Source organism: Centruroides vittatus, unplaced genomic scaffold (genome assembly GCF_030686945.1).
Source record: "Centruroides vittatus isolate TY-2023 unplaced genomic scaffold, ASM3068694v2 contig_355, whole genome shotgun sequence".
NCBI classification, from domain to species: Eukaryota; Metazoa; Arthropoda; class Arachnida; order Scorpiones; family Buthidae; genus Centruroides; species Centruroides vittatus.
Genome location: NW_027122178.1, coordinates 1,686,615 through 1,709,776, shown reverse-complemented (window position 1 = coordinate 1,709,776; position 23,162 = coordinate 1,686,615). Strand labels below are relative to the sequence as shown.

The window sequence follows — 23,162 nt, the reverse complement described above, 5'->3', positions numbered from 1 at the left end:
ATTACCTGACTTATTTTGATATTTAATGAACAAGTGGGCCATGGCATTTTCTCTAAGACAGACATACAGTAATATGCTTTGAGTTTTTGTCTTTCTGTTTGAGATTGCAAAATGGTCACCGTAAGCTAAGTATCCAAAATAACTAAACAATTAGAAATTTCTTGAAAAATGTCTCTTAACAAATTTCAAATATTTAATATCAAATAAGTATCATCTGGAACTGGATATTTGTTACTTGGATTAAATATCCAGCTCCAGAAGATGTAGCAGTCATAGTCATTTGATACTCAGATATTTGACATTTGTTAGAAATTTTCAAGAAACTTCTAATTAAAGAAAACCAATTCCCAATTCAAAATAACTAATAAAATAAGTAATTAACAACAAACCAGGGTTGGATTCTCTCCCTCATAAGAATTATCATAGTATACAATCAATAGTGGTTGCATATTTACCAGTAAAATGCCAAAGTTTCAAAATGTTACAAGTAAAACCTGCAATTTTTAAATTTTGACTCCAAGTGCAAAAATTAGTGCAGTAGTGAAGGTTTAATTTGAGCATTAAACAATCTTTAGTATTATGACCAACCCGATTCTCTTTTATTCCATTTCAAATTGAAAAATAAAATAATTTCAATTTGAATAGCTTTAGAGCATGCTGTAATATTTTAGATGATAAAAAGTATCCAGTGCAAGTGCTAACATTCAATAAACAATCCATTTTGTTAACTGAAATAGTTATTATCACTGCAACAATATTTCTCATTTTTTGTGCCAAAAATTTTGCAGCAATTCCTGTTTAATTTTCACACACTTTCTTTCATATTTATATCATCATTTAGTGAACAACAGTTTTCTTAGGGTGTTCATGTTAAAACTTCCAGTCTAATTATCAAGATCAGTCTACCAAGCTACATTGCCACAGTTATCTCTAAGCTAGCAATACCACAATTATGCAGTAAATATTTAAAATTGTGCATGCAAAACTATGAAATTATGTAAAGAAATTAATAAAGTGACTTATAAAAACTGCTGGTTTATGAACGAGCCCTCTTGTTTTTTCTTCTGTGTAGGCACAGTTGGTATGATGGACATGAGATATTGTTAAAATTATGTTGTACATGACTAGCTGTTTGTTTTCTATCTCGCGAGCCGACTGGTCCGCTTCAGCTTGAGTCACACGTGTTTCTTTGTTCCTTTCTCGTGGACGTTTCGGCAATCTACCATGCCTAACAGCTAGGGGAAGAAAAATAAATTTTACAATTAGTATAAATATGCAGTTTTCACACTAATTTCTAATTATTCCTCTAATTTCACTAAATTCCACGGTATTTTTCTTTGCTACATAACCAATTTTTGACGTGTCCAAGTTGTCATAAACTGGCTACTTTTAGTTTCAATTAAAATGGCTGACAGTATTTTTTTTAAATAAGAATCCGAAAAAACTAAGTCCTCTTCCTTTCCTGGTTATTTTAACCAAATTTTTAAATTCAGGTAACTACTTTAAAATCATATATTTTTAAAAATAATATACAGTATATACACGAGTACCAGAAGTTAGTTAAGCATATTTTGTATGCTTGGAGCACAGTTGTAAATATAAATTGTGACCTAAATCTGTAAAAGCATTATAATTTACAAATCAAAGAATAAGGATCTTCCTTTTGAATAAGATAACAATTAGTTTTTACAATGATTAACTGACTTCTGGACCACTCAATATATATTAGAAAGACAAATCTTTGAAACAGAAAAGTAACATTGATGGAAATGCTGTTAGTGCATTGTTCATGACACCTTTACATTCAAAAGTGTCATCTATTACGTACGTACGTATTCTGGAAACATACAAATAATGGCCACAAATAACTTCACAAGTTTTTTAAAACCACTTAAGCACGATTGCCTATAAAAAGGACCTGCATTCGGGGCAAAATTACACAAAATGATAACCAAGTAATATTTTAGTTATATTTGATAGAAGCAAACACATGGCTTGTATTTGCCAACTATGCACAAACGTTTTGTTGTCATTTGTGATCTCTCGACAGATGCGGCTAGTGCACATGACAGTTAACAATTCAAATGAAGACACCTGTCTAATTCGTCATATCATCGTGTTTATACTAAAACTAAATTATGTTCCCTGCTGCTAGAGCAAGTCTCAGTGCCGTAACTAGCCATTCCTGTGCCCTGTGCAAGAATTTGCATTTAGTTCCTTAACTAATTTGGTTTGGGAAATTAACAAAACAAATAGATTCATTTTGGGCCTCCCTTCTAAGTGGGCCCTGTGCGGGTGCACCTGTTGCACCTGCCTAGTTACGGCACTGGCGAGTCTTGTCCAAACCACGGAAAAAAACGAAATGACGAAATGAACACATCTAAAACTGTTTCTAACGAACAACAAAATACCCAACCTACTCATACCCAAGAGCAACAAACAAACCTTTTGCAACACGTGTGAGGACCGCATTAAACCGGCCAGTCCGATTTTAACATGTTATAAACGAAAATTATCAACATTTAAAATTTTATTGTTCAAACCTCTCGAGAGATAGCGATCAAGATTCGAAGGATGTACAGTACAGTCTTCCGCCGTCAAACTCACTTCCCTCCTCTCCGGACCCGACTTCTGAGTCACGGAGCCCGAATCATCACCCTCCGTCGCGATTGGTGATCGTAACGGACGCGATCGGGAGTATAAATAGGGGGAGATATCTGAGAACGGAGTGGCCGAACATAGGACGACGAAAAACGTCCCGTCGAAAGCGAGGGCCAACTCGAAGACGCCGACGCCACCGAAGACGAAGCCTGACCACCCCTCCGCCCACCGCCCGAGCCGAAGAACATTCTGCGATCGCTATCGATACATCGACGAGGTATGATTCCCCCAACTATTGTGAACTCTCTCTCTCCCGCGATTAGGGACAGGATGCGTAGCTTCTCTGTAGTAGGTTCTATATTCAAATAAACCATTATCTGTGTTGTCCTGTTATTACGGATATTGCCTTTTCTTATCGACGACCCCACACACTCCTCCACTCGACCTGACAATTAATTACCCAATCCCGACGAGTCGGGATATCAGAAAAATTTAGCCATCCTTGACAGTGGGGTGGGTCTTGCCGACCTGTTCGCCGAAAAAAGAGGAGGTACGACTCCGTCCAACCTCCGGCGTTCCCACACATGCGAACTGGAACCCTTGTCCATTTTCTGCGGCAGCCACCATTGCATGATTGAAACCAACATCAGGACAGGCAAACATAAAGCGAATAACCAAACACACACTAGCACCTACATTAACATAACACAAACTTTCATCTCCTGGGCTACTCACACGGACTGGACATACGATGATTTCAGCAACAAATACAAAGGATACACCCTTATCAATCGTAATTCACGTCAACAGAGACCCAAGTCACCCAACCCTCCGTGGTGGAATAAAGAATGCCAACGAAAATTAGCAAAAAAAAAAGGGGCAAGCATTTCACCGCTTCCACAGTCATATTAACCGAGAAAACTGGATTCGTGCCGAAGAAGTGACAGCAGATCTTCAACACACAATACTTGCTCAAAAACGCACGTTTTGGAAGAATCTTTCTACTTCCCCTAACTACAAGAACAATTTATGGAAAATCATTCACCTCCTACGCACAAAAACTAATCCCCACAATGATCATCTCATCATTAAACAAGACGGGCAGACTATCACACACCCTAACCATCAAGCCGACATCTCCAACCAATACTTTAACCCACAAACACAGATACAACCCATTCACATTCGCTCCCCAGACGTCCCTAATTATCATTCTATTAAAACGTTAATTTATCATATTGATGATTTTGAGCTCTTCAATAAGCTGATAACATACAGATTTTTGAACAATGGAATTGCAGACGCATTAAAAAACTTGACATATATCGCAAAAAATAACCCGATGTCATGTTTTGTACGTTTAAGAATTTTTCTGACATTTCCAATTAGTGTAGCATTCGAACTTAAACTTGTGGGAAGCTGCAGGTTCTAAATTCCTAGATGTGTTACTAGAGTTGGACGGTAGTGTCCAATGGCGAAAGGAAATTTTGATTCTTATTAACATCTTTTATTAATAAAGAATTATTATACGTATTTTGTTTGTTTAAAATTTTAATTTAAATAAAATTATTTCATAGATGAATGTTAATTAAATAATCAGAAACTTATTGTTTTGACATAATGCGTGTTTGACCTATTGAAAAATGCATATTCATCTGATCATATGCTTTGGTTGCTACTACATGTGATCAGATAATTTGAAAAGTAACACGTTGATTTTTGCGCGAAAAGCATTTAAAAGTAGTTCGCGTTTTAATCACGTGTCCAGAAGGGGCGTGCAGGTATTTCGACACCAGCTGTCCGATTCTATGTGAAATTTTAATTCTGTCGTTCCGTTACACGTGGTCCTTTCTCGCCTTCTCGAAGCTTCTGTCCCTACCTTCGTTTGTTCCACGTTTTCCCTATTGTTTCAACCGTCACCGGTTTTTAAGCACTAAGTCATGCTTCCGTCTATGGAGGATTATCTACACTAGTGTTTCTCAACCTTTGGGTGGGGTCGAGAAATATTAATTTTATTTATATTTACTATTTGGGGGGTCGCGGAGCTAAGGTTGAGAATCGCTGATCTACATCTTTACATGTCTAGATCAGTGTTTTTCAACCTTTTCCATTGAGTGGCATCCGATTGAAAAATAAAAAATCGTGGCACCCTTGACTGGCAGCGGATCTAGAATCTGAATAAGGGGACTAATGGGGGGCAGATGAATTTTTTGCGTAAACGAATATTATGCACAACTCTGGGGTAGGGTCAGGGGAGGGGACTCCCTCACCGGGAAAAAAAAATTTAAAAATTGACAGTTTAAAGTAGCATTTTAATGCAAAAATAGTGTTTCTACGTGTTCAAAATCAAAATTTAAGTCCATTAAATTTTGTCGAAATACTGACAATGAGTTATTTTGAACTACACTTAAGTAAATTTCCAAGAAAATGACTAAAGGTCCTAAACTTTGCGACACCCCGGTTGAAAAACACTGGTCTAGATTACAGTACTGTAATAAGTATTAACATTTTATCACGAAAAAGGATATTTTAAAAAACTACACTTTTAATTTTTACTTAGAAATGTTAATAGATAAATTCATTTATTATAAAGGAGACAAACAAAAATTTATTTAAAAAAAACACAAATATTTGTTTTATTTGTACAGTAGAGACTCGTAAATCGGAACCCCGGTAATCGGAATCGCCGGTAATCGGCACGATTTTCAGTCGGACTGTGTCGTGCTGAATCGAACGTTTTTGATACTAAATTTACTTCTAAAGTATAATTGTCATGTTTTTATATTCTTCAATATATTTATTTTGTTTGTACAAAATGCAGAAATAATTTTTAACGATACGATAGCCTCGATTATTATTATAAAAATTTTCGTTAGGCTTAAAATCGACGAAAATTCAACACGAAGCTACACGCGACGGAGAAAAATTCAACACGAAGCGACACGCAACGGAGAAAAATTTGAACATCGGACAGGTTAATATATTTTTTCGTACATAATTGGTAATCGGAACAAATGACTAATCTGAACAACCCCAGTCCCAATTGATTCCGATTTTCGGTTCACTACTGTATCTCTAATTAATAAAAAATGACGAAAAAACCATTTAAAGTGCATTTTTATTCAACTATTATATTTATAAATAATATGCAGCCCAAAAAGTAGCCAATGCGCAAAATGATATTTTTTACGCCAAACTAAAAAAGGGTAGCCAAAGTACCCAAAACTTGGTACGCTGGAAAGAATACTTAATAAAGCTGAAACTGGAACGCCACAAAAAAAAAAAAAAAAAAAAAAAAAAAAAAAATTAAATTATGATAATACAGACTGAAAATTATAAATTTTTGATAATTGCATTATTATAACATTCAGGAATTGACATGAATGCATTTTTTCAGTATTATGTGAATATTTTATATTATGAAGAAAACAAATTACAGAATCGAGAACATGTCGTAAATTGCCAAATTTTTTATGGTCCACCCATTATTTTTTCGATTGCTTCATTTCAGAGAAAACATTTATGTCTAAACTATCAGCAAAGAATTTTGATGGTTTCTATAATATTTTAAGCGATGTCAATTTTTTATATTAGGTGATCGAGTTAAGCCCAACACACGACTATATCACATAAAAAATTAAAAGTAAAATTCATATTTCGCGACCCCCACCCAAAGGGATAACAACAGTAAACCTTACTATTATTAATTGAATTTTGACTGTAATTATAAGTGTAAATTTTTTTAAATATTATATAATCACATTGCACTAATTTTATACATTAAGAAAATACCGACAGTATAAAAAATGTAATATAACTATTGCGCTAAAAACCAGTGACGTGCCGTCATTGGAAGCGATGGAAGCGTCGATTCCACCTTCCAATGACCTTCCCTTGTATTTTATAAAATATAAATTTTTATATTTTAACGTACTTCGCATTAATTAAAATTAATATTTTATTATAACTGCATTATGTATCTTTTACAAATTTCTATACTACATGTGAAAAAAAACGGTAAGATTGCTATTGTATATTCGAATAATTCAGTGGCGGAAGGAATGTCGAAACCGGGTCAGTTTCCAATCAGCCAGATTATATAGGCATTGGCACATGCAGTTTACAGAGCACCAACCTCACCCGGTTTAACTGGTAGAAGCGAGACACGCATAAAGCTTCTTATTTTATATCCCGGACTGGTTGTGGGCTCTTAACCGCCTGCCTGCTAGATGTTCGGCCGCCCTCGCCCGATTATGTGAATCATGACAGACTAGATCAACGGCGGGCAACCCCGGCCCGCGGGCCAGCTACGGCTCGCGAAAAGTTTCTATCCGGCCACGAGATCTTTAATAGATTATTAAATTGGAAAAATAACTAATTAATAGTTATTTTTCCAATTCTTTGTAATTTTCGAAAACGATAAGAGAAATAAATGTAGTACTGTAATTAACTTTTTATTTATTTATTTCATATTTGCAGACTAAAAAAATTACAAGTCACAAGAAGGCGTCAATTAACTACTACGGTCCGCGGAAAAAACGTAAAATTTATTCTGGCCCATGTTATAAAAAAGGTTGCCCACTGTACACTAGATTTATAACTTAACCCAACCGATAGGAGTTTACTGGCATGTTTTTATGATAGTTCTGTATAGTTGACAGGACTTTAAAAAAATCCATTAAAATATTTGATATATTTATTCTGCGTTTATTCCGCTCTCCCATCTTATATTACTTACGGATTTCAATGTTAAACCGGTGATATTACGATTTAGTATGTCCCATCTGTAAGGGGATGCAGAAAAAACGTGTACAATTCTAGTAGTGTTAAAAAATTAACTGTTACTTTGGCAGCATCATTTACAACCAAATTTAATGAATGACACGTACTGTACAATGGTACAACAAAAGCTCTAGAATTTATTTTCCTTAAATTTACGATTTATGTATCGGTTGTCATAAAAATTTCTTTCCACTTCTTTCCCAAGACTACAGATATCCAAGTACAAAGTAACTAGTTTCGACTTATTTCTACTTAAGAAGTAGTTAAATAATTAAGCGATTAGGGAATTAGAAACATAAATAAAACCCTGATGAAAGAGCCGAAATTTTACTTAAACAGAAGCTTAACCGAACCAATCTCTTGCCGAGTACGGTAGGGTCTGATCTCTTCATAATATTAGATGTAATAAAGACAGAAATTTTTCCAGTTCAATGAGAGTGACCGAAAAGTTGTAAATTTTGGAAATTTCCGTGAACACTCGGTCCTAAAACGAATTAGAAAACAAACGACGGACAATCTGTTAAGTTTAACATATTTAGATTTTTACAGCTATGGTGAGAAACGTTTAAAATCTACAACAACCCTGTCGCGTCCTTTGATATATACTAGTGATGCGACAAAAGAGGCATTTGACATTGACCGGTATCTTTTTTTTTTTTTTTTTTTTTTTTTAACTCTTTCCGCCCTGTGGGCACTAAGAGGGCCTCTATTAGTAGGCCCATTATGGGTTCGGCCAGGCCCACAATGGGGCGACCGGGTAGTGAGGGACGGGGCCCCACATATCCGAACGGACCACCCCCCGAAAAATTCCTGGGGATTATTCGACCCGTTCGGATTCGATCCCGGGTCCCCCAGAGCGGTAGGCTGCCACCTTTACCGCTCGGCCATCCGGCCGTCACATTGACCGGTATCGGCACCCTCGGGATTTGGCACGCACACGTCTACCTGGACCGTCTCTGATTCCATTCCTTAGCCACTCGTAGGGAGCTACAGTATTTCACTAAGTGGATTGTTTTAAGATTTAAAAAGTAAAGAATATTTTGTTATTTTTATGTACGTTTCTTCACAAAGTTATATTTAATTATAAGTTTCTTTAAAAGTATATTCATACAACTGAAGAATTTTTTGCACTAGGTATGTATATTCGTCACACATTTTGTTTTACCAAGTAAGTTTTTCTGATAATTTTAATTTTAGCCCTTATATCGTGGCTAGTGATTCAAAAATTTATTTTAAAAAAGTTTTGGCTCAAGACCATATAATGAAAAAGAAAACATTATTAAAAGAGAAAGACCGATGCCTAAATTAAATATAAATACGTCAACAAAAAAATTTCGACATTTTGACGATAAAATTTATGACGAATGACGATTCTTTCGTAAAAGTGAAGCAATTTGGAAATCAAAGAGGAATAGAATTTAACATTGCTAGACAATATAAAATAAATATTGAAAATTATAACGAGATAATTACGATTAATAGATATATCTAAATTAATAGACGTTATATGTTTTTTCTCAAAGCGAGAATTGGCATTTAGAGGGCGTAGGGAATTTATTGAATCTAATAACGGAGGTAATTATATTGAACTTTCTTATTTATTAAGTACGTCAGATAATCTATTAAAAATACATTTAAAGAAGTATACGGTTTTTACTGGCTTATCGAACAAACGAATACGAACGGGCCCTGACGCGCAATTAATTGATTGCCCCTGAAAGTCGGCTTCTTACAGAAACACAGCTTCCCTATCATCAAATATCACGGCACGCCACTGGAATATACGGATCGATACACTACTATCCTAATACATCGGGCCAGAACCAATTCTCTTATCACCAATTCCTTTCTTCATAAACGTAACCTGATGAATACTGATCGCTGCAGTTTCTGCCCGACAGAGCAAGATACTACGATACATCAGTTAGATAAATGTTAGCATTTTGAACCCGTCCGAAAAAAAATTCTAAACAACAACAGTATTAGTCGTCACAATATCTTCAAGATTGTCTAAAATTTACGCCCATCGAGATTTGTATACAAAGTATGATCACCTTTTTCAACGTTTACAAGCAGACTTATAAATACTGAGGAAAATATTAATATTTCCATCTTTCACCACTACGGGGCGCAATAGTCCGAGTAACTCAAGCTCAACGATTACGATAAGACCATAAGCTAACACGTGGTTCTTGTAATTGCAGGTAAAATGTTAATTCTTAAAATATTAAAGACAAAACTTTAATTTAATCGAATGAAAGTTTAAAAATATTATTATTTTATGATTATTTTGACTTTGGATGAATATAATGTCCGTAAAACTGGAAGTTTGTGTAGATTCGCTTTCTTCTGCAATTAATGCATATAAAGGTGGTAAGTTGTTATTTATCTATATATATAAAAATGAATGTATGTTTGTATGTCTGTGTGTTTGTCCTTCATGCATTACCACACCATTTATCCGATTGCCATGTAACTTCGGGAAGTTGTTTAATACATTCCCGCGAAGGTTTCTGGCATATGTGAAGACCACCATTTCTCCCCTTTCAAAAATATATTTATATATGGATTAAGGCTTTTATGTCAAACAGATGGCGCTAACTTCCGACGACCTAAGTTAGTTTTTCTGTGAGAATGGACTAATGCAGATCATTTTCTATCTATCTATATAAATAAAATATAACGTTCGTTTGTTCCTACCAATTCCTTTGAAATTTTAACACCACGTTGCATTCGAATACGCACGTGTTTTTATATAATATACATGTCGAAATTCCCCCTTCTATAGATAGTACAGGCTTCTCTGGATTAGCAACCATAGATTAAAACTTGCTAATCTGACGTATTGTAGCTGATTTATTATATTCAAAGTAATCTAACAGAACTCTGAATTTTACTTTGAGAAGTTTGTAACAGGATCTGTGATAAATTCAGTTGAAAAGTTATCTATGTTAGTTATCTAACAATCTAACAAGTAGCTAACATTAGTTACTAGACTATTATTTTATTTAACTAAACATGAATAAAATCATCAAATTTAAGTTTCTCTTATATCTAGTTTTAATTGGAACACAAACAGATTGTAATTTTGGTTTGATGATAAAAAAGATTTATTTGTGCAATTTAGGATTAAGAAATATATTTAAATTTATTAATAAATTCAATTTTCTAATGTAACAGATAGAAAATATTTATATTTGTATTAGGGTTTCTCATTTCCCGGGATTCCAGGATAAAAGTGAACTGTTTCCCGGGATTCTGGGAAATCCCGGGATAGAATTATTTTTAAGATATTCAAAATATCTTGAAATCAAATGATATAATTATTTTTCATTTCTTAAAGTAATTTAATACATTCTGCAATCTCCAAAATCATATTAACAATGCTGTGTAAGATATATTACAATCACATTAGGGATAGTGTAATGAGAGTTGCTATTCTTGAAGAATACAACTGGCCTTGCAATCCACACCAACTCATTTACACATGTACAATGTTCCATCATCTACTCACATTTATATCTTTTAGTTGGGCTCTTGAGAGCACTCACACCAGGGGCAGGGATGGCAATTTGCTTTTCCTTGCTTTGTTCAACTGTTAGCATTTATCTGCCTTTTAACTTGTATTTTAATCCTTTTTTTCTGTCTTATTTTTCAGCCTAAATTCTGTTAGTCCTAATTGTTAGTTAGATTAGGGACTCTTAGCTTGGTTTCCAATTAGGATATGATAGGTTAGGTTAAATTAGATTAGGGTTTGTTAGTTTTAGTCTCTGGTTAGGTTCATCCTAGGTTATGGTAGGTTAGTTTAGTTAGTAAGTTAATGTTTAAAAATAAAATAAAATAAAAAATAAATAAATAATTAAAAAATTTGGGGTCTTGCCCGTTTGTCTCTGTCGGTCCGTTCATCTTGTCTAGTTTGTCATTGTGTTCATTTTTTTCACGCTGTCTGTCTAGCTGTTAAGTAGTATTAAGATTCACAATCGGGTTCAGTTTTATTAGTATTAAGTAGATATAAGTCTTCCTACTAACAGCCAGTTGGCACTAACTTCTACACTTAGCTATTCGTGGCGGCACTCAATTATTGGTGTTCGCTACACTCGGATTTTCTTTTAGACCCTTCGGGGGACTAGGGTCTTGCAGCCAAAAACTGCACGCCAACATCAAACACAGAGGGTACTGTAGCCATATGTATGCCGTTCAGAGGGATCCTATCTTTCTCTAATATCTATCTCTTCTCCCTCCTTCCCTCCCCTTTCGCTTACCCTCTTTTCTGCTGGCTAAACACATCGTGTATGGCCGACGTATTTCTTGTAAGTGTAAGATATATATTAAAAATTATCTTTGAGTTACGTAAAAATTTTCACAAATAGAAAAAATTTACTAAAGTTTGTTGGAAACTGCATACAACAACAACAAAAAATGCTTTGAATTGAGTTGAAAATTTAAAAAAAATGAACTTAGATCAAACTTCTAACTTAAAAGGTAATTTTCATTTTTTAAATAAAACGTAATACAAAATATTATTCTAAATTTTTATAATAATATTTTAAAAAGCAAAGATGGTCGCTCAATACTCCAATCACTCGATCTGATTCTTATTTTAGTAATGAAAAGTCCCATTACCTAGAATGCCCTTTCCGATTCAATTGATGAGAGTGGAATCGTATTTAATGCATTTAAAAGAAGACAGATATTATGTGTTTTTTCATCCGTAGTCTGGAAGATTTCTAGTTTGTTTTCAAGATTGTAATACTTCTTTTTCTTTCTAGTATTCTTGATTTGTCTACCTCAGATGCTTTAATAGCGACGTCATGCTTATAGCCCGATAATTCGGCAATTCGTTTGGCTTTAATAATAATTTATGAATAAAAACTTCATACTTGCAGACTTTGTACTCATTTGTATCCTTGCCCATTTTGCACAACCTAGCGTTATGCAGTTATTGAAGCTACTGGGCATGGTTAAAAATTAACCATGCATAAGCACAATTATTCCAGATATTAGAGGTTCTGACAAGTAAAGAATTTTCAGTCCTGCCACAAATAAGCTACATATTGATTATTGACCATTTGTGACCTGCCATAATGAGGAAAGATTAAAAAAAACTAATAAGTAGGTTTAATATTAATAAATACAAATATATTTTGACATTTTATGAGTTAATTATACTTTATATTTGCAAAATTTTTACAACCTTAACACAAAATAAGAAAAAAGTGAACTTTTAAAAAATTAGCAGAATTTCCCGGGTTAAAAAAACAACCGGGATCCTGTTTGAGAAACCCTAATTTGTATACATTAAATGAAAGAAATTTAATATGTTGATGTTTAAATAATTCAGGTGCTTCTCGATTAGAATTATGTTCCTGCCTTTCAGAAGGAGGTTTGACACCAAGTTTGGGTAAGATATCTAAAAAGTTACATAAATTCATTCATTCATTCATTCATTGTATGTAAATATTTTTGAAGATATTCAGATTTGCTGTAGATTAAAATCAGATGTTTTTTGTAATGTGTCTTATTTAATATTTAATATAAAAATATTAAATTAAGATGAATGTAAATATAAACTTTTCTATAACAATTTTTTATTTTTATTTTGTTTTTTACTCTTTCTGCCCTGTCAGTACTGAGAAGGCCTTTTTCCAAGTCCATCGTAAAGCTTGTCCAAGCCTACTATGGGGCAGCTTGTGCTTAGGTACAAGGCCTGACATATTTGGTACAGACTACACCCAAAAAAATTCCCAGAAAGTTTTGACCACCTGAATTTGATCCCGGTAGTCTATTTACAGTGACACAATGCTACCATTAGAAAATAAGTTTATGCTGCATGTTGTTAATATTACATTTTTATTGCTAGCTTGATGATTTATTATTTCACGTTTGCAATTAAAATTAATATAAATAAAAATAAAATACAGCTGGTCCTCTACTTTCATATCTAATTGGTTTGTGAAATGTGTATGAAAGTTGAAATGTATGAAAATAGAACAATTTAAAAAAAACATCAAAAAGGGTTTTCAAAATATTTATTTTTTTTATTGATTAGTATCTGATGTTTTCTTTATAAATTTGTCAAGAGATAATTGAATTGTACTTTTTTTTTTCTTTTCTTGATAAAGAGTTTTGTAAAGTGCTGTCTTTTTCTATTGCCTTTCATATATAAGATATCTGCACTCTATTGGGATCACATTCTTCCATGATGGTCAAAAATTTGTCAAGATGCATGAAGGCTAACTCAAGACTGAACCTGTGATGCAAAAAATGGACATGATTAATGTTGGAGAGATGAGGAAGGACTAGTGACTAATAGTTTTTGAGAAAGGGAGAATCATTACAAAAAAGTATGTGTGTTTTGCCATATATATCTATAAAAATCAAAGTATGAAATGTTTACAAAATAGCAAATTGTACAAAAGTAGAGGACTGTCTGTAATAACATTTTCCTTAAAAATTTTGATTTTTGAGTGCTTTATTTACATTATGGTGGTCATTCCATTTTTTGTTACAAAATATGCAGTGATGTAGCCATAAAAATTTTGGGAGGAACCAATACTTTGAAACTTTTTTGAATGAAAAATAATAATTTTAAGTTACTCCTGTATTTTATTTCATTTACCACTATATTTTACAGCCTATATATATATATATAGTAGTCAAATAATTCACATTCAAAGAAGAAGCAACACAAAGAAATATAGAAACATTCAGATGTTTTAAATTATGCCACTTGCTAATGAGCTGTTGCATATTATGAAATGCTTAGTTTCATTAGACAGATGGTGAAATATACATTCATTTCAACATCTGCAGAAACTATTTTAGCATTTCAAGAAGTGACTAGAAAAACTAGACAGATTCTGAAACAAATGTCTATTACAGAATGTGCTAACACCTGAAGAAATGATTAGACACTTCTTGAAATAACAAATTTTAGCACATGGCTATGACATACCATAATTTATGGCATGTAAGATGCACTCTCATTTTATCACAGGTTATTCACAGTAAAAGCATTTAGCATATTTCAGCATCCTATGCCTATGGCACTTGGCTTTAAAAGTTTTTAAATATATTCTGGTTTGAAAATCACACAAGTTTAAAATAAATCTCTTATAACTAAAGTTTGCCATTAACATATTCTACATAAATACATGAAAAAGCTGCTTGGCTATAGCAGATGCCAATAATATGTTTAATTAAGCAACATTTGTATTCAAGACTTGAGCTAGATAGAGGTTACCTGTAGCTTACTGAAGACTGTTTATGGAATTAATTAGTCTATGGGAGATTGCAACTGTCATGTAAGAGGTGCAGAATTTCAAATTTATAATAATCGAATAAAAATTGTGAATTTTGTTTTTTTAATATAATATGTAAATTATCATAAAATTATTATTCATATATTAATAATAATTAATACACTTCCTAATTTTTATATCAGGTTTTTTAAAAATTGTAAGATTACAAGTAAAGATCCCAATTTTTGTACTGATTCGACCACGTGGTGGTGATTTTACGTATTCTAATGAAGAATTTCGGATAATGAAAGAAGATATTAAAATTGCTAAGGAAAATGGTGCAGATGGCTTTGTTTTAGGTGCCTTAACTAGGTGAAGTATATAAATTTTATCAAATTAAAATGAAGATGATACAAATTTTCGAAGCATTTTTTTATCTTTTTCATTTATAAAAGATTATACTCATACATTATGAAATATTTTCTATAAATTTGTAAACTGAAATAAAATATATATTTTTGAAGATAAATTGTTTAACTTAAATTTAGATTATTATTTTTTAAACTTAATGTAATTAATTAGAAAATTTAAAAATATCCAATACAAATGTCAATTAAATATTCTTTTTATTGCAGTGAAAAATAAAATCTGGGAATATTTTGTATTTAATTTATTTCATTTTAATAGTTCAGGTAAAATTGATGAAGAGAATTGCAAAGTTTTAATTGGTAAGTTTAAATTTTTTCACATTTGTTATTCTGAATATACATTTAAAATAAATAAGTTCAAAATCTTGAAAATAAAGCAAATTAGTGATGAAATTACTGTATATTAAAACTGCATTATATTCTTTGTTTTTCACTTTCACCAGTTTCATACTTTGAGGTTGTTGTTTCAAATCTTGTTGGTATTAATTTACATTATTATAACTTTATTCAGAAAGAATAAACTCCTTGTTGTACACTATGTACAGATATTATCCATTTTATTTATGCAAAGTGTCGTAGATAGATGTATCTGTATTTTTAGTAGTCCAATTATAAGCAACTTACTAGAACACCTTGTGAACTTGCAGCCCAATTTTTATTACTTCCAAACGTTTTTGTTCATATTCAATGAACTTTCTCAAGAAAAAGAGAACACAACAAAATTGAACTCTTAGTACAAAAGCAGAAAACGAACAGGCTGTTTGAATTTTTTGAAATACGTCATCTATAACCTTGCAACTGGACTTATGCAAAGTGTAAGCTTACAGAAAATTAAAATACTGAGGAAAATTAAAATACCGAAAAATAATACGTGCCGAGTTATGACCCTTATTATCTTTTCCATATATATGCATTGTTTAATAATGCATATTATCTTTCTAATAATACTGTTTATATTAGGCTAGAGGACCATGCTGCTGACACTTTTGTAGACTCTCGAAAATTGATTGCGAGGCCTTTAGGGTTCGCTTTACAAATTTGCCAAGCTTCCGCATAGTGTTGGTGTTTACGGTCTTGGACTATCTGCATTAGACTTGCTTGGTCCCACTCGGCTTTGACGTCTTGTGGGTCTGCTAAGATGTAGGTGGCCAGTGCAGTTCATGGTTGTTCCTGTTATATATTTCTTTGGTGTTCTGCTAATCTGGTTTTGAGAGATCGTCCTGTGGCCCCTACATACATAAATTTATTATGTCTCCTAGAATCCATAATGGGGATATTATAAACACTGGGGAGTGTGTTTCTGTCTGCTTCATCTTTATCAGATCTTAATAGTCGGTATATGGTGGGCTACTTTTATATACTATTCTTTGGTTCTTGGCTTTTCCAATTCTTTGAAAGATATTGCTCAGCGATGCGTTATTATCCATCATTATACACTCTTCCTTATTGGGTAAGTCTTTCATCTTAAGGCGCGTTCTGTTCCTGCTGGTAATAGCCTTAATGTTGATCTTGTATTTCTTGGCTAACTTGTATGTAAGTTTCAGTTCTTTCGTTCTGTCACTTTCATTGTTGCAGTGCGAATACGCTCTTTTGATAAGCGCTCTGAACGCTGCCAGCTTATAAGAAGGAGGATCGTGCGAGATCCACAGAATAAATATGGGGTTATATGATGGCTTTTTGTAGACTTTGGTGCAGAACTATCCCAGGCTATTAATTTGTATATGAAGATCCAGGAAATGTACGATCTTGTCGTTTTCCTGCTCCAGCTCTATCTCCAAGCCGAAGCTGTTGTCATTTATATCTTTTATAAAATGCTGTATGTTGGGCTTAACATTCCAGAATATAAGTACATCATCTACGTATCTAGCATACATTATCATTTGTGTTTCATACTTTGGCAGCACTGCTTTTTCTAGCGTTGCTAGTATTATCTCACATAGCGTACCTGCAAGGGAGCTGCCCATAGCTACCCCTTTTTGTTGCATGTATGTAGTGCCTTTGAAGCTAAATAGCACAGAAAAAATGGTAAGATGCGCCAGTTCTAAGATGCATTCTCTTTTCTTTTCTTTTCTGGGGCAGGGATCTTGATAAGTAGGATATCTCTTAGATGACAGAAGCAGGGTTCCAGTTTAATGGAAGGATATAAGGCTTTGTAGTCTAGCACTGTCATATACTTAACATCTTGTGAGTTAATATTAGCCATTTTGCTTAAAACTTCTAAAGGTTGCTTGACGCTGTACGGATTATTGGGAATATTTCGGCACATGAAGTTGTGTACCCATTTCTCCAGTACTATTGTGGGAGCATATCCTTTGTCGACAACAGATCTTATATCCTTGTTCTTTTTATGGGTTTTAGCAAAACCAAAAAGTCTTGGAGTCGACGGTGATTGCACCACTATATTCCGGATGCCTAGTTCTTTGGCCAAAGGTGTGGTTGCGAACTTCTTGATTCTTGCTTGCAGTTTCTCCAAGGCATTGGGGGGTGCAATCGTACAGCAGGTATCTTTAATGTGTGTTGATAGCATGTGGTCGTATGTGGCTCTCTTCATAACAACCATGTCCTTTGATTTATCGGCCCTCATAAGCACTAAATTGTTGTCTTTAAGCCAGTTCTGGGTTTTTCTGATATACGTCCATATAGGATCTCTGTTTCTTTTACGTTTATCCTGCTTGAGTTTCAGTGCAATTTCCCATCTGAACATTTCTTTGTTAGTTTGGCTGAGGCCCTCCAATGCTTGCTCAATATCTGGGATGAGTTTGTCATGTGAGGTTATCGGTGGTGGGGCATACTTAGGGCCGAATTTAACTCAGCACGTATTATTTTTTGGTATTTTAATTTTCTGTAAGCTTATGCTTTACATAAGTCCGGTTGCAAGGTGATAGATGACGTATTTCAAAAAATTCAAACAGCCTGTTCGTTTTCTGCTTTTGTACTAAGAGTTCGATTTTGTTGTGTTCTCTTTTTCTTGAGAAAGTTCATTGAATATGAACAAAAACGTTTGGAAGTAATAAAAATTGGGCTGCAAATTCACAAGGTGTTCTAGTAAGTTGCTTATATTGAATATTATGCAGTCTCGAACGAGTCCAATTATATTTTTTTTCATATTTTCAATCAAACCTTATTGGTATTATTTCATTTGTAATAAAAGAAAATAAATACTGAATAAAGCAATAAACACTTATACGTATGCTGGGGGGAGGCTCCATTGCATGGGAGCCCTGATGAGGGAGGAATACTGCAGAAAAGGTTGGAAACCACTGGTCTACATAGATATTGCTAAATTCTTTGACTCAGCAGTTCCAAACATTTTTCTTGAAAAATTATTTCACAAATTTGATATAAACAATGAAATTCTGGCCTGGCTCAATAAAATAATTTCCTGATATTGCATACATACAGAATAAAAGTTTCTGAATTTTATTTCCAACTATTTTCTCTGCTTATAGGCATTCCCCTAGGCTCTATCCTCAGTTATCTATTTTTACCACCTATATTAATAAATTTCTTTTCTTTATAATCTCCTTGTTCATAAATGCTTATGCTGATGTCATTAAAATCGCTAATCATTACCAATCAATATACAGTGAAAACTGCTTAGGCAACCACCTGCATTTGACCAGCACCTGTCAAAACGGGCAAAAATTTCTGGCATGGAATACTTTATACATAGTCTTCATATAAGTTACCCGTATTAAATGACCACTTGTGTAACGTGACCGCAGGCATCGATTTTTGGTCCAAAACAACATACAACAACTGTAATAAGTGACCACTTCTGCAAATATATCTGGTCTAAACTATTGTTCAAACCCATCTCAACATTTCCCCTCTTAATATAATGAATTAGTCTAAACTCTTGTTCAAATCCACACTTAAAATTAGGTGCAGGTGTTAATGAATTAGTCTAGCAACAAAGGAAATTCATTTCAGTTTGTTCGAAATTGTCCGAAAAACGAAAGAAAGGCAAAGTGCTGTCATTAGAAGATTGTGTTAAACCATTTTCACTTTCTCTGATAACTTTATCACAACGGCAATTAGTGGCGAAGTTTAACTGTGGGAAAACGAAATTTATTTTAACGTAGATCTATAGCATTTTCCTTAGGGGTATAAAATATTTTACACAATACAATTAATCAGCTGATCTCATCGTTTGATAAAATTTTTATTATTTTTTGACGCTCATATACAGTACATGTGCAATAAATAATTTCTGTATCAACCTACCTTATTTCCACAATATTTTTAGAAAAATAATATCCAAGTAATTTTTGCATGTAAGATATTCAAAAAACAATAAACGCATTAATGCAAAAATCAGTTTTACAGGCAACCTTCCCTTTTCGATTCCGCCATTGTCATTGGACAATCTGGGAATGTAATGAAATCATATTATGAGAAAAAATAATAAAATCATTTTATTATTAATTAATAATTTTTCTTATTGTACTTTAAAAATACTGTATTTTTTAAATATTTAATATTTTCTAAGTTAAAATAAGATTAAACTAACGAAAACCAAAACCAAAGTGAAGAGATACAACACGCTTGTATATCGAAGATGTAATACACGTAACTGAGGAGAGAACGAAAAGAACTGAGTTGAATTAAGTCAGAAAAACAAAAGTGTGCATTATAATCGAGAAAATGCGAGTATTGTATTAATCTTTAAAATATTGGCATTAAATCTGTTTTATAAAATCACGATGACTCCTGTAAATCGAGTTATCCGATAAGAATAAAATACAGTACAGTACCAATATAGCTCTATCGTTGAAAAAATTTGCTTATTTTTGCTCACCTGAAGTTTTGCTTAGTAGAAATGGCTAAAAAAGTGTGCAAAATATGTATGAAAATACGGTATTACAGCATCAGCTATCTAAAAGACCATTTTTTGAAGGAACCGTGGGTGTTTGCCATAGACAGGTTTTACTGTATATATAAACTAAATAAGTCACTTAAAACTTTAAAACTTATTAATAAATACTCAAAAAACTAAAGTAATGATTTCAATATAGTCAGAACACCTATTATCACTAATCTACATCTTAATAACCAAAATCTTCAGCTTGTTAATGCTTTTGTTTTCTTTGACCAGAAGACTTGTTCATTGCAGAAGAAAAATGAAGATTTAGAGTTAGACTAATTCATAATGCAATTAATAACATATTCATCTAAATATGCAAGAGTTTCATATTACTTCTCAGAATGAGATTTATTTTCTAGATATATTTTTATTTAAGAAAATGTTATTTATGTTATAAAAGTAATTAACTTTGATTTAAAAAGTAAATCCTTAAATTTAATTATTTCAGATGAAGCTTCCCCTTTGCCAGTTACATTTCACAGAGGTACTACTACTATTATTATTTTTATCGATATGATCAAAAATATTATATATGTTATATTACAGCAAATATTTTTTATTAATAAATGTTTACACATCATTTATGTAATAGTTTTCATTCAGTTAATGTTAATATAAAGTTTTAAATATGATTGTTATGAAACTTTTTGCCATTTAAATTAGTGTACAAACTAACTTTATAAACAACTTAAATTTTTATGCTTAATGACATTCATTTCATTGCATAAATGTTTCTGTAATAAATTAAATGAAAAAATACAGGATGATCAAATGAACATAAAAGTTTTGAAAAATGCATTAAGAAATTTGGTGATGTTGCAAATCACACTTAGCAATGCTGTAAGCCAGCAGTGCAACAAATAGTCAGCTCACATCACTAACTTCAACTCACAGCATTACCAAACTCCTCATTATTTCTCGTGTGTATTGCTTTTGTTTGATTATCTGGTATTAAAATTTAGATATAGTTATTAAAAAATTTTATTATATTTACCAATTCTTGTATCTTGTTAATACTTGTTTTTGATTCACATTACTCATTGAAATTCTAATGACAAATTCAAATTAAATTCAAGCTTTATGTAGCATAAAAAATTTTTACTGTAAGAAAGCAATTTATATTGGATTTATATTTAAGATATTTCTCTAACAATTCTGTAATTACTGTTTGTTAGGAATGTTTTCAGTTTATTTTTTAAACTATTTTAGTCCTCAGAAATTTTACAGGTCCCTGGAACAGCAGGCTAACACCTTCACGCACTTCAGCCATATGGCAATATAAACATTATGTAGCTCATTAAAATTAAAAAATAAAAATAAATATAATTACAATTGTGAATACAATATAAATAAAAAATACCATGAAGTTTTATTAACCATTTCCAGAAGTAATATTTATTGATTTTTATGAAACAATTTTTATCATATTGTACAATTGAAACAATGCTTAATTTTTAATATAATTAAATTGGTTGCTGAATGGCTGAGACAATTAAGGTGTCAGCCTATCACTCTGGGGATATGGATTGAATCTGGGTCAGCAACTGTCCAGGAATTTTCCATGGACAATATGTCCTGATGAGGACAGTAATTTCTGTCCCTCACCCATGGATGACCTCGGTCAAAGTCAAAATTGGTATGGTTAATTACATTAATGCCCAGAAGATAAAGCATTAAAAATTTTTTTAAATGTATTATTAAATTAATTTTTATATTGTAATAAAAATTTGTTGTTAAAATATAAACTAATAATACAAATTTTAAGTTTAAGACTATTTACAAAAATTAACACATTTTCGAGTCTTTTCTTATTTTTTTTCACACTACCACAGTATATTGGCCTGAAGAAAACTTCATTAAAATGACTGTGAAAAATTTTTTAATCATTTATTATTAAGTTAAAATGGATCAAAATGTCAACCTTTTATTTGAGGATTAATGTGACCATTGATCATATATGATTTTATGTAAATAATAATACAAAATTTTTATATTTTTAAAAATAATTAATAAAATATTTTATTTTTATTTGAAATTCATATTTTAAATTTGTTCTTGTATTTTTTTAATCTAGCATTTGATCTTTCATCAGATCCCATGGATGCCTTACAATCAATAATTGGTCTTGGTTGTCAGAGGTTACTGACTTCTGGTCATGCTCCAGATGTTAATCAAGGAATACAATTTATAAAATCCTTAATTGAAAGTGTAAGATTTTATATTTTAAAAATAAACTTTTAATTAAATTTACAGTCTTATAGTTAATTTAATACAAAACATTTAATTTTTAGAATTTAATCCATAATATTTTGAGTGTGAATAATTTCTTTTTATAATTTCAGGAAAATAGAAAAATGATAATAATGCCAGGTTTGAAAAACTCAGAATTTTTTAAAATTTAATTTAAAATTTTTATTTTATAAATTAAAATTTAGCTTTTATAATAATAATTTCAGGTGGAGGTGTCAATGAAGGCAATATTAAACAGTTATTAAAGATAAATGGAATTCAAGAAATCCATACTTCAGCCAGCTCTTATGTTGAAAATTTATCATCCTACATGACTGATGATACTACAAATAATTTTGGAATTAAACAGAAACAATGTGATATGTTGAAGTTGAAAAACTTAATTACCATTATAAAGCAGTTTTCTTATTGAATACCATTAAAAATCTTATTACAATAATTCTATTTTTACATATTAAACATTTATTGTACTCAAAAATAAAGAACTGTGAAATTTTTAAAAGTTAGTCAAGTTATTGACTTTCTAAATGTTTCTAAATTTATATAGTATTTTATAAATGTAATAATTTAATACTATATTTTCTTCATTCTTGTGCCATGAATTTCAAATTTAATTTTGAGATTACTTTTATGACAGAAAATATTAGTTTTATTAAGTAACAAGAAGTTAGAAAGGCAATACAAATGCATGAAACAGACACATTTGGTAACCCATTTCCATGTCCTCACTAGTAACCAAATGGATGAAACCACCAAACACTATTAGTTGGTTGCAGGTTTCTGTCTGATCATTGTCTGGACATGGAAGGATTTTCCTTCACATTTCTAACCTTTAAATACAGACCAGTTTTCCATAGAATGTCCTCCCAGAAGCAGCTCTTGGCAGGTCACCAAGGGGATATGCTCCCCAGCATGTGTTGCATTGCTTTATCCTATCAATCCAATCCATTTTCATGACTATTCATTTTAATGTTGTATCATAATGTTATCTTG

The 23,162-nt window shown here is 32.1% G+C and overlaps 1 protein-coding gene across 4 annotated transcripts; it reads left to right on the top strand.

Annotated features, from left to right (window-relative positions):
* Positions 1–9,565: 9,565 nt before the first annotated feature.
* Positions 9,566–22,675, top strand: LOC136974725 (copper homeostasis protein cutC homolog). 4 transcript variants are annotated; one of them, XM_067269667.1, is made up of 8 exons: positions 9,566–9,753; positions 12,725–12,784; positions 14,828–14,996; positions 15,312–15,352; positions 20,368–20,403; positions 21,994–22,127; positions 22,262–22,289; positions 22,376–22,675. In XM_067269667.1, the coding sequence occupies exons 1-8, from the start codon at positions 9,684–9,686 to the stop codon at positions 22,579–22,581; spliced, it is 744 nt and encodes a 247-aa protein (XP_067125768.1). In that variant the 5' UTR covers positions 9,566–9,683; the 3' UTR covers positions 22,582–22,675. The 4 variants fall into 4 exon arrangements, with proteins under 4 accessions (XP_067125768.1, XP_067125770.1, XP_067125767.1 ...); XM_067269669.1 differs by having other exon boundaries at positions 9,566–9,756; positions 22,012–22,127; XM_067269666.1 differs by having other exon boundaries at positions 9,566–9,756.
* Positions 22,676–23,162: the final 487 nt, after the last annotated feature.